Source organism: Nyctibius grandis, chromosome 4 (assembly GCF_013368605.1).
Source record: "Nyctibius grandis isolate bNycGra1 chromosome 4, bNycGra1.pri, whole genome shotgun sequence".
Taxonomy (NCBI): Eukaryota; Metazoa; Chordata; class Aves; order Nyctibiiformes; family Nyctibiidae; genus Nyctibius; species Nyctibius grandis.
In genome coordinates this window covers 73,416,397-73,428,835 of record NC_090661.1, presented here as the reverse complement: position 1 = coordinate 73,428,835, position 12,439 = coordinate 73,416,397, and the positions used below count along the sequence as shown (strand labels likewise).

At 38.3% G+C, this 12,439-nt stretch overlaps 1 protein-coding gene across 4 annotated transcripts in view; it reads left to right on the top strand.

Annotated features, from left to right (window-relative positions):
- The window catches only part of GRID1 (glutamate ionotropic receptor delta type subunit 1), a 609,362-nt gene extending 597,317 nt beyond the window's left edge, over positions 1-12,045 (top strand). For 2 of the 4 annotated variants that reach the window (XM_068398112.1, XM_068398111.1), the window contains one exon: positions 11,513-12,042. In XM_068398112.1, coding sequence (XP_068254213.1) covers positions 11,513-11,941 — 429 coding nt within the window. In that variant the 3' untranslated portion in view covers positions 11,942-12,042. Of the gene's footprint in view, positions 1-2,809; positions 2,846-11,512 lie in introns of all 4 variants that reach the window. The other 2 variants (XM_068398113.1, XM_068398110.1) reach the window with 2 other exon arrangements.
- The last annotated feature ends 394 nt before the right edge of the window (positions 12,046-12,439 follow it).

The window sequence follows — 12,439 nt, the reverse complement described above, 5'->3', positions numbered from 1 at the left end:
ATTCAATGGCAATTGAGGCTTCCATACCTGCAGCATGGTGTCAGCAGTGTTGGTTTTGATTATTAAAGTCTTATGCTTTCACCATTATTTTCACTTTCCCTGTCTTTGTCGCTTCATTTACCTTGTCTCCTTTGTGGTGTTATCTTTTTATCTGACAATTTGCTTTCCCCTGGGATGGTCCCTTTTGAGAGTGAAAGGAAACATGAGATCATCAAACTGGTATTTTATTTTTCCTTCATTGCATGTCCTCTATATTTTATCTTGGCTTTATTTTAAATTATTTTTTTCTGTATTTTTATGACATGTCTGAAATCTTTGTACATTTTTTCGCTCAGTTGCATATAAATGATCATTTGTTTGTACCACTGTATTGTATTCTACTTTTCTGAGAATAAATAAAGTTTTTTGGGGAAAATAAATAATGCAAACACTGGCAAAATAATGCATTTTAATGCCATCTAGAAATTCAGTTTCAGACTAGCTTTGAATATAATCAGCTGAGAAACTTCATTTAACTAGCGTTTTTAAATCAGCGAAGCGGCGTTAGGAATCGGTCATCCCCAAATGCAAAGTTTAATGTTGTTTGATGATGAAGTATAAGCTGGAATCAGTTAAAGAAAAAAGAAAAGAAGGGTAAAGTACATAAATTGCCTTGTACAGAAACTGATAATAGCTGGAAGGGCACCTTAACTAACTCAGTGTTGGCTTTTTACGTGAGTGAAGAAACAAGATTTTCTCCCTAGCAGTAAAGCAGATATTTTGTAATATCTGGTCACAGACAGTGTGCTCATCCAGAATCCAATGAAATCAGTCAGCTCTTGCTATTGATCACCGCAGATTTAGGTCAAGGCTGTAATAGATTTAAAAGGGACGTGTCTTACCCATGATTAATGAGACTGGGCCCAGGCTTCTGATACCCAAAGCAGTATTGAAGCATTCAAGTTTGGTTCCAGCGTATTTCCCTAACTGCAAGGAAGGGATTTTTGTGTTTGGTTTAATTTTTCTCGTAGTCATATAAGAAAGCCCTGCTAATGGGATTCTTAGGGACATAATTTGTGTTTCCTCTGCATGAACCTTATTGGGGGGAAAAAATAATTGAACAGAAATAAGCTTAAAAAATGAATGTTGCCATGCAGGGGAGTCAGAAAGGAGCAACCTGTTTAAAGTTCCAGTTTGGTAATGAATTTAAGTACTTGCTTAAGCTGCATTACATCACCTATCCCAGAAAACTTCTGTGGCTACTCATGTGCTTGGCATGAGCTTCTGTATTTTACTGAATTGGAGCCTTAATTTATCAGATTCTTTTAGATTCTTTGCACAATGTTTACAGAGCTAATGTTTGTATATTTTATCTCAGCCTACAGTGGTATTTTAAAGTTGACTTTTTGAGGGGGTGTTGAATGTTCAGTAATAACAAAATCAGTAAAAGTTTAAAATAAAAACCATAAAATGTGACTGTTTTCTCACTTTTTTTTTACATTTTTGTGGTTTATAAAGTGCCTTAGGCCTTAATCCAACTAAGCTTTTAAACACGTACGTAAAATTAAATAAGTTTTGATCCTAATCTCACGCAGATCACTAGAACAGTTCCATTAATTTTAGTGGTGTACGATCAAACTTGAGTTGCTTTGAAACCAAGATGTATAAAGCCTAAACTGGAAGTTACATGTGCATTGAAGTGATTTGCTGAAGATTGAACTTACTGTACAATAATATTAACAAGCAATTTGTAAATCTATTTATCCATTGAATTTAAATAATTTTATAATACCTGAAGTAACCTGTGCTCAATATTAGCAAAATATTAAAGAATCAAAGTATTAATGTTGTGGAAAAAAAAATATTTCTTTTTTTTAAACTTGATGGTTTGGTGATGATTTTCCATAAGTTCAAAACCATATTTATAAGCACATATATAGAAAAGAACTACTTGGATTTACTCAACATAACAAGTACTATTTCTTCAGAAGTATTCTGTTTCCAAGAATTCTCTTTTGGGACAGATTTTTGTTATGCTCGGCTATTTTAATGATTTTGCTGGCCATGTCTTTTCTCATGTCGAAATAGGAGCTTGGGCAGTTTCCAAAATACAGCCCTGAATGGGGGTGCAGAAATCTTTTCAAAATTGAGTCTTTAATTAAAACATTTGTGGCTAATAATCAGGAGTAAGAGTTTTCTAAGGCTTTCACATAGCTGGAGGGGAGAGGAGAGGCTTTGCAAGGCAACTGTTGCTGACCATCAGACAGGTTGTAGAAGCAACTCCTTGTCTCCTGTGCTAAGTCTCTCTTGTACTCCTGGCATAATAGGAAAAATGGAAACTTCTGAGATTTGGATTTGACTAGGCTGGGATGGTGAAGAAGGATGATGATAGAGCAATCTGTTATGCCTGATGCTCCAGTAGAGTAAATCAGACTGTTAAAGAGTAGCATTGCTTTGCTTTGGGCTCAGCAGAGTGAAAAATTACATCCCTTATGGAACAGACAATAATTTAGTATTTAAAAGCTGTGTAAAGGAATATAAAGAATCCATTAATTTTTAGTGAGTTTTGGAACAGAACCTTTGTGAATTTAATCTTTACTTCGTAAAACAATAATCTGTCACCTCACAGGGTCATTTTAGATGTAGTTGAATTCTGAAAACACCACCCTCTTCAGGTTGCAGTGGCTAGAATTTGCTATTTCAAACCAGAACTATAAGAAGTAATAAGTATGTGTTTGCTAAAAAGAGTGAAATATTAATTACATTAATAGCCTCACTATCTTGATCCTTTTTTTTCTTCCCACATCTTCCTTTCCCTTTCTATCTGGAGATGGCCAATGATGTGAGGTTGGGCCTCGGAAGCATGGTGAGAATTTATAATAAACGTACAGATAATTGGTTTGTTGTTGAAAATGCCTGCACAGATCAATCCTTGCTAGTTTTCTTCTCATCTTTACCTCCCCTTGAACCTAACCTTTGTGTTGTTGGAAATGCCTGTAACTACAATGTATGCGGTGTGTGCATAGTAAAGGTTTCTCCATGTGCAAGTTCTCCTTTCTTCTAAAAGAGTTCCTTTGCAGAGACATTTACATGCTCATCAAACAGCACTCATTCATTTGCTGCTTGTGTTGAAAAATGTTTCTTTGCATTCTCTTACTATCCTGGTTATTTTTAACCTCATTAAAACTGCGGAAACATCTGTATAATGTGAACCAGTCATTTCCTTTTTTTTTTGTAGTTGAAGTACCAGTTTCTAATGCTTGTCAACCAAGGTCAGTAAGGATTTTAAAGCTTGAGGATCTCAGCACGAGGCTGGATGCCCCCTTTTGTATTGAGTAACAAATGAGGATGCTATCACAGCCTCTTACCTTGTGAGTTGGAGTCTGCTGTTGGGTGTGAGGACTAGCGAGTGTTTCTCTGTGATTGCACTTAGTTCATGGATTGTGATGAATGTGGGAGCAGATCACTGCAAGAGACTGCAGGGCTACCTGCTGTCACCTGATGTGCAACACATGTCCCATTGGTACTGTGTCCTGTATATTTATTCACCCAGCACCAGAGCATGCAGATGCAGTTGAGGAGAAAAAATAAAACATAGACAGATGTTTAGCTGGGTTCAATTGATGTGCATCATCAGTTTCAGTGGCCTGGTGGGGAGCTTATTGTCTGGTGCATTTCTGGACAAGGCTCACAGGCAAGGACTATGGGACAGTCACAGCCATCTTCAGAATTAGATCCCTGACTAGATGTGATCTCAGGTTAAATAAATCCAACCTGGGTAGGGAGGGGCAATGTGAGTGTGGAAAGATGAGTGCTTCAGGAAGCTCCTTACTACTTGTAGCAATTGTGTAGCAAGTGACTCTTACTTCATTGGTCTCTAGGTCTTTGGTAACAGTGTCTTACTTTCACTAATTATGGATATTTTCTGGCTGTGGATAGGTGGGAATAAACTTTGGCAATGTGTTTGAAATAATTTTCTGTCACGTTAACATCATCTTTGCAGTGTTCTGTTATTTCTCACATTTTCAGGTTTACTTGGAAGGGAAAAGAGTCTTACTATTTCTTCATAAAAGAATTTCTGCTCTCTGGTGAAGGAGAGCATCTCCTAGTGAATAGGTGGCCTCCTGTACATAATTTTTTATGAATTTTTGTTTCTTTGAAGATTGAATGAAATTAATAATATGTTGCAGAACTCTTTTGTTTCTTTTTTTCTTTCGGTTGGGTAACAGTCTACTGGACCTCAACCGATGTTGGTCTCAATTCATTCTTCTAGCAGCTGTTTTATGCATGACAACTTAGTTAATTGCTAATTTAAAATACATGGTATAGTTTCCACTTAAAGAGCAGAAGCTTGATTGCAGAGTTGGGCTGATTTATAAAAGTAGTTTTTCAAGTAGACTCTTGAGGTGCATCTTTACTTATTTCTAATAAGATACTGTTACAGTCAAATCGGCATCTAGCAGAGTACACTCAGAAACCACTCAGCAAATTTTATGTAACATTAAGTGCTATTTGACTAGGTCCGTTGCCTGTGTTAAAGTAATGACAGCAAACATACATCATCGCTGCATCAGTTTACATGTCTGTCTGCGTTTCACTGCACTGTCGACTGTAGAATCTCTAGAATAATGAGTGTGGCAAACTGAGTCATATTAAAAAGGGGTTATTTGTATTAATATAACACCGTACTGTGTTTTCATTGTTTTGCAGCACATCTATTACATATATCGTCACTACTTTTTCTTCTTGAGCAAGCCAGTTATTTCTGGTTTTGCCACTCTTGTCAGAGCCTCCTGGAATAAATTAAAATTCCAGCCTTACATATTCAGTAGCTGCAGCTGAAATTAATGATAATGACCCTGGGTGAATACAGAATTTCGAAATAATCTTAAACAAACGTACATATGCAGTGCTGCTGCTTCTTCATTTCTCCTTAATAAGCTAAATGTTTGAGTCCATGATGTCTGAAACCCCACGGACAGAAGCTGGTAGCTGGGTGGAGCTGTGGGTTTTGATGCTGAGCAAAGAAGAGAATAGCCTGTGGGTACCTGAGCATGGAAACCTCGCTATTTCAGTTTCATTTCTGTGCTTTGTTTTTCAATTAAGCAGCATGTCTGTCTGTGCATGGAAGTGTCTCAGAGACTTCCTCTGCCTAGCTGGGTACGTGTGCCTTCCATCACTTTGTCTCATGACTGCCAATACATGTATTTTTTGACATATGTGCATGGGTTAAGAGGTGTTTTATATGGATGGTAGAGGGACTAGCATGTGACCTGGTCGAGGTTAGAAGAGGAAATGTCTGTCTGAGGCTGGGGCTTGACTCAGATTTTGAACCCCAGTCCTCATCACCAAATTGCCTTATTTTTTTAAGTCGTTCTTTCACAGAATGAAAATGTAATACTAACATTTATGTCTTAGTTTCATTCTCTCACCAAAAGATAATCCTTCATATTGTCATCCAAGACAGAAATAAAGAAACAAGCAAAACAGAAATGTGCCATGATTGATGATTAAGACTATATTACTTTAAAAGATCTCAAGCATTGTTTTCTGTGTATCTCCTGAGGCTTATTAGAAACTGCATCAACAGGCTTTTAATACTTGGCACAGTTATCAGCATCTGACCAGGAGGTATCGATGCATTCATGATAGTCCCTCAGTGTATGTGCCTGCCTGCCCGTATTGGCTGCATTTCTGAATGTTTAGTGCTTGATATTTAGGGTCAGGACCATCAGTCTTTTTCTTCTCCTGTAGTCGGGTGTGGTTTTATTTGCATGTGTGGGATGCAGATGCAACTTATCACAGTTTTGGCGTAGTTTTAGCATCAAATTTCTGCAGATATCCGGCCTGTCTGTTGGGGAGTTTGTCTCACTCTTTGGCCTTAGTGGAACTGCTTCATCAGCTCGCAACATTTTTGTCTCTGAGTGGCTTCTCTTGAACTTTGAGATAAGATCAGAGAAATCACAAGTAAGAACAAGAGGCCACATTAGTGTCTTTAATAAAAATGTTTTTCTCAAAAATCTTCACTTTGGAAAATCCCAACCATTGCAAGCCTGGCAGCTGAACAGTATTACCTTTGAATTAATTGCGTTTAGAGTGATGTAGATAGTTGCTTGAAAACAGAATCACAGAATCAATCAGGTTGGAAAACATCAGCCAGTAGCTCCTTTCCAACACTCAGTGGGATGTTTCTCAAATTTGATAATGTTAACTGACTCCAAACCTCCCAAGTAGTTTCATATTCTTTCAGTGTGACTGCCCACATGTGTTTCTTAGAGCCCACTGTCAAAAGTCACATAAAATAAGCTAGAAAAAAATATTGATTACTCTGTAAATCATCCTGTCTGCATTTATATCTTGATATAATTTCTCTCCATGTGGTAAGGACAAACTTGGTTAGTCCCGAAAGGGAGTTGTAGTTTCTTGCAGGTGTGGTCGTGCAGGGTTAGTCGTTCCCAGATAATTCTGGTGAGCATCCTTCAAATCCATGCCGATGGTTGCCATGGTGTGCTCCTGCTGTCAGTCATAGGCCATTGAACCTGTCGCTCATGGTCAAGTGCTTGGGATGTATCAGAAACATACCCTTCATTTGCCCTTCCAGAGCTCAAACTCGTTGGAGAAGAATGACATTTAAATTGGTATTTATGAATAAGAGGATTTCCTGACTAGAAGCCATGTTTGGTTAGCTGTTTTCCTTAAACTTGAGGAGGATAAATCTGTGTTCATAATTAATTTTCCTTACACGTGATATATTTTCTTCACTGATTAATTTCTTCAACTGATCTATTTGGAGTACAACATTAATACTGAAAATAGAATTATGAAGGTAGCAAAGGAAAAATATTTAATACCTTCTGGCAACACAAGTGTATACATTTATCCAATGTAGCTCTATATGAAAAGTGAAGTTGAATTGGCATTAAACATCCGAGATGTGATGTATTTATAATATTAACTAAATTTTGCATATTAAGTACAAGAAAAGAAAGAGAAGAAATCTTTGGTAATGTGTCTGTCACGGACATTGAAGTATTACATTTGGAGCACATTCATTCATCTCTTGAAGAGACCTATCTGGAGCTGAGTGGAGCTGAAGCCAGAAATCTTTGTGAAGAGAAGCAGTTAGGTTTCCCCTGAGGGGCTTTCCTTTGGATAAGGGAAACCTCTGTGCTAGAAATCTGGCACACGAACCTCCACTATGGCTCCTGTTCTTCCCATCCAGCTGCCAGGTCTGGTGCCTCTGCCATTCTGTAGCTCAATTTATTAATTTATATTAATTTATCAATTTTAATTTATTGATTTTGTCATAGAGAAATGCAAAAATAGAGAACAGTTACAGCATCAGAAAGCTTGAAAATCTTTTGCAATGATGCATTACCATTTCACAATTAAGGTGACAAAGCCTTAGGAAATGAAAAAAAAATACAACCTAACTAAGTGCTTAAAAATTATAACAAATGGCTCATATTTAATGAGAATTATAGAACTAAAAATAAAGGAGAACACTGAGCTGACAAGGGAGCAAAACATCGTAACTGTTAAGATTTGTTTTTCTGGCTTTATCACCACTTAACCCTTTTTTCCATTTACTTTGTTACTTTTCAGTAACATATATTTCGTTACTGAATTTTCCAGGAGAACAATAAAGTAAAAGAAAGATGAGGTTTACAGAATTTACAAATTCTGAAAGCTTGGCTGGTCAAATGAAGCTATCCCAAAACCTTCAGTTCTGGAAATCTTGGTATCCAAGGCAGTTTTCTAGCATGTAAAGACAAACTAATCTTTTCAAGGGTTTCCAGTTTTTATCTTAGAGGTTTTTTAAAGCATTTGAAAAATCATTCATTCAACATTAAGATAGTTTCATACAAAGCTTGACATTTAGTTATTTAGCTGCTCTTCATCTAATAAGACAAAGAAAAAGGGAAGAACCTTTAAAAATGTGTTTTTATTATTCCTCAGAGACAAAGTTGTTTTCCTTAACCTTTACAAACATTTTATTTTAACAACAAAAAGAAGGAATGATGTGAACTTCTGAGCTCTTGGAAGCTTTTAAAAAGTTTTCTCTGATCTTAATAAGGCCAGAAATTTGTTCTTAGTGCTAAAAAAAAGAGTTAGAAGTGGGCAAATGAAATCCCCACCCTCTTAAAAAAATTCCAAGCATTTACTTCTCTACTTACTTCATAAAGTATTCTGTAGTAGATCAAATGTGATATCTGTGTGCAGGAATTATGGTTTTCTTTTTCTTTATAGTGAAAACTTTAGCACAGTGAAACGTAAGTTTATATTGTAAAACATAAGCAACTGCAAGTCCACCATTTTCTGAGGAGTGCTGTCCCAGGGCTGGACTTGCATAGTAGAAGAAAAAAGGGCAATCCTGTTAGGCCAGCGGAGGGAAACTTTCCAAACGATGTGGTCCTTAATAACCCCTCTGGTCTGGACCAGGGGATGTCTGTTAAGAGCATCCCATCTGTGGCTCTTCATGTTTACATCTGAAAAGATCTAAACTAAATATATAACCAGGATTAATTCATCCTTCAAATTTTATGACCTTTTGTGCACAGATGCTCCAAATGAAGAGCACACTTCATTCACAAATGTGTCTATCCTCTGCAGGCAGTTAATGACTGCATGTTGCAAGTACTGAAACTCTACCTTTCCCTCTGGTTTGGCTAGTTGTCCCAGTCACATTATATTTGTTCCCATAGCAAAGCATGATGGAATGCGCTGAGAATCTGCTTGCAGTCAAAAAATACAAATACAAATAAAATGTTGATGTATATTTTCACTTGAAATGATCTGAAGAAAGCATTAGTATTTGGCAAAAGCTCAGAAAAATGCAAATGAGACATGAACACTTCTCCAAAGTCTTATTTAGGAGAATTTGTTCTAGTGTTTGCTCAGTTCTAACCTGAGTTCTCTACTTTTTTCTTATTTTGCAGTAGGGGCTTAGGAAGAATATGGGTCCCAGATAACTACAATGCCAATCTAGGAGTCTAAATCAAAGCTAACAGCATTTTTGAGAAAAGAAATAGTACAGGGTACCTAAAGAAGCATTATATAATGGGCTTCTAGGAGTTAGCTTCCTTTGGCATGGATATCATCATACGCAGCAGTAGCTGATGTTTACAGATAAGCAGAACTTTGCATCAAGCTTTTGTTGGCAGTGCACGGCCCGATGGCTGTGCAAAGGGAACGTGCCCATGGAGGTACAGCCCGTACTCCCAACGGGGCATAATCTAAGAACACTTCTCACACTTGCCCCCAGTCCACAGCTTTACTTCAAGAAATACAAATAAATAAAATTATGAACTAAATCCATTAAATCCTCTGGCCATTATACCACAGATCCTTGATATACCTAGCTACAGAGTTCGTGAAAGAGCCTCGGTGTTATCGAGAGCTTGGTGCATTGTCTAGTTTATTGAAATGAAGAGCCTGACAAGTCGGGTATGGCTGTTGGCAAGAAGGACTTAAAGCAGCTGTAGTGGTTATCTGATCAAATATTGTGTGGTCCCTTTCTGCCACAAAAATTTATTTTTTATTTATTGTCCATTGATTTTCCCTAACTCAAAGTTATCTAATTAGAGGATTTGCCTGAAAAAGCAGTGTTTTTTAAAAATATAGTTTGTTTCTCTGGTGAGAAAGATGATATCCCCAGGGTTCCTGGGAGCTTCATTGGGAGTTAGGTAGATTTGTGATGTAAATGAAATAGGAATTCATTTTCTATTGATTAGCAAAGGAGGTGCAATGTAGAGCTCAGTCCTGTAATGGTTGAACAATTGTACTTCTGTTGAAATCAGTAGGGATTTAGCCTAAGCTAAGGACAGAGGTTTGGGTTCATCATCATGTAACACTAATTCATTTCCAAATTCATGCAGAGATCAGCAAATCCAATGGTTCTTGAGTAATACAGAACTGGTGTTAAGTCACCAGGTTAGAATCAAATCTGTAGTTGACTGACTAGAATCAAGGGCTTTGGAGTTGACTTGATTGTCAATTTACAGGTGAAAGCAAAGTTGCATGGCAGCAGATACCACTGGAATAATATTGTAATTCTCTGTGTTCCACCTGAACACCAGTGGCAAAAGATCATAAGGAGTAGGTGACAACTGCACCTTATACTTCTCTGTTCCCAGAGCCTATTTTTTTGCATGAATTAGAGCATCTGTAAGGCTACTGTTTGGTTTAGTGAACGTCTAAGCACACATTGATCTGTGGGCAATCGAGGATTACTGGAACACAAAAGTTTCAGGTAGTGCTATTTCCTAGCCTGGGATTCTGCTGGCTGCCCAGTGTCATTACAGGTTTCTGTCAGACAAGGGAATTTCTCTAGTTCCAGAATTGCTGGGCTTTTATAGATGCTTTGCTGCTAGTCTGCTGTATGTTACACTTGCATCAAATAACTACAATTGCAGATCATAGCTGTGCTTTATGAAATATAGAGGAATGATATAATATAATACCTTTTTATTGGCAATACAATGCTAGCTATTAAAATTCAGTCATACAGCATCCCAGGTGGTTGCCTTTGCCCTGCCAGTTTTTTTGCTTTCCAATTTGAGCATCCTGAATGCTGCACTGATAAACAGCCTATTGTAGGTCTTTGCTGCTTCAGGTTTTAAAGACAACTTCTTTGGCCGTATTTCCTCCTGGAAGCTAAAACAAGTTGAGCAAGTGGTGCTGAAGGTCCCTTCAGGGTACCACTCTGGCATCCTTAGCCAACGCATTCTCAGAAGATGGTGATGCATTTTCTGAAGACCAGCATTGCTTTCCCAAGTTCTGACCACAGACATAAATTTTTACTAGATGACATGTCAAGATGACAGACAGTTTGTAGTTGGTCATGCAACTGTTTAAAACATAAATGAGCTGTCCCTTTCCCAGGGCTCCCAGAGAAGGTCTCTGTTAGTGCTATTCCAGTATGTCAATAGTCTGTGCCACGTAGGTGACCCAGGGCTTCCTGCTGGGAAGGGAAGACTTCTTCACGACCACAACCCCAGCCAGTAGACTTTGGCACATGAAGCAACTATCCTGGAGTCAGCTAGGCAGTGCGAAGTGTTTTACTGATGTGTTCCTTAGAAAATGCACTGCAGCTAGATGAGACAGTGGTGAGCTGTCTTGTGATTACCAAGGTGGCAAGCTGCTTGCTGGAATTTGGAGTCCCAGCTCGCTTGTTTACCTGCCATATGCTTTTTTTTCTGGGCTTGTGCAAGGTGAGCTAAGGGCTTGTGGGGTGTGCTGGTCCCTGATGCCAGCTTCTATTAGCTGAACCGGCGCCATTGTTTGCCTCCAGGGAGGATGGGATTGACAACATCAAGGGCTTGTGCAAGTTGAGATTGAGCTGGTGTTTTCTTCAGCATGTGTTTCTCAGCTGGAGACGTTGAGCAGACCTTGAGGTTTTGCATAGGCACAGATGAAATCAAAACGATGTAATAAGTGAACAGCAAGTCCTGTCACACAGAGGAGGTGAAGGGGGGCCGGATGGGTTTGGAGATTGTGTTTGGACTGATTGTTCTGGTTTCTTCCTCACCAGGACAAAGAAGTGAACCTGGAGCAGGTCCATAGACGCATGAACAGTTTAATTGATGAAGACATAGCCCACAAGCAAATCTCTCCAGCGTCCATTGAAATCTCAGCCTTGGAGATTGGTGGCATGCAGCCAACTCAGACCCTGGAGCCGGTACGCGAATACCAGAACACGCAACTTTCTGTCACCACCTTTTTACCAGAACAGACAACTCATGGTGCCAGCAGGACACTCACAGCTGCCTCGGGCAGCACCCTGCCGCTGCCCCTGAGCAGCTCAGCCACCATGCCCTCCATACAGTGTAAACACAGGTCGCCAAATGGAGGACTATTTCGTCAGAGTCCCGTGAAAACCCCGATCCCAATGTCATTTCAGTCTGTGCCAGGGGGAGTTATTCCAGAAGCAATGGAGCCCTCACATGGAACATCCATATGATGAAAAACAAACAGTAAAACAACCAGCAGAGCTTTTTAATACAAAATTTAAAAGAAACAAAAAAAACCCACAAAACAAACTCTTACATTTTTCTTGTATATACCTGTAAATAATGAAAGAATGAAGTGGGGTAAAAGTGTATTTTGAATATTCCCAATTTTCGAAGTCAGTAAAAAAGGAAACAAAAAACAAAACAAAAATGTATGAATGACTTTGTAAATTTTGTTCTATATGAATAAAAAGGCAAACTACTTGTGATCGTTCTCAAGTGCCAAAGAAGACCAGTTACTGGGACTGAGGGCCATACATTTTTTTTCCATGGATTTCAACACTTATTCCCTTACTGTTCTTGATTTTTTTTTTTTTAAGAGCAAAAAATTATCCATTTCTTACTCTAAAAGTTCACCATGCTCAGATCTTTCCTTTCCCCAGAACCTGATTTTTATAGTCAAAGTGGCAATTCACTCAGAATTTAACAGCTGATATTAGCACAGTAGT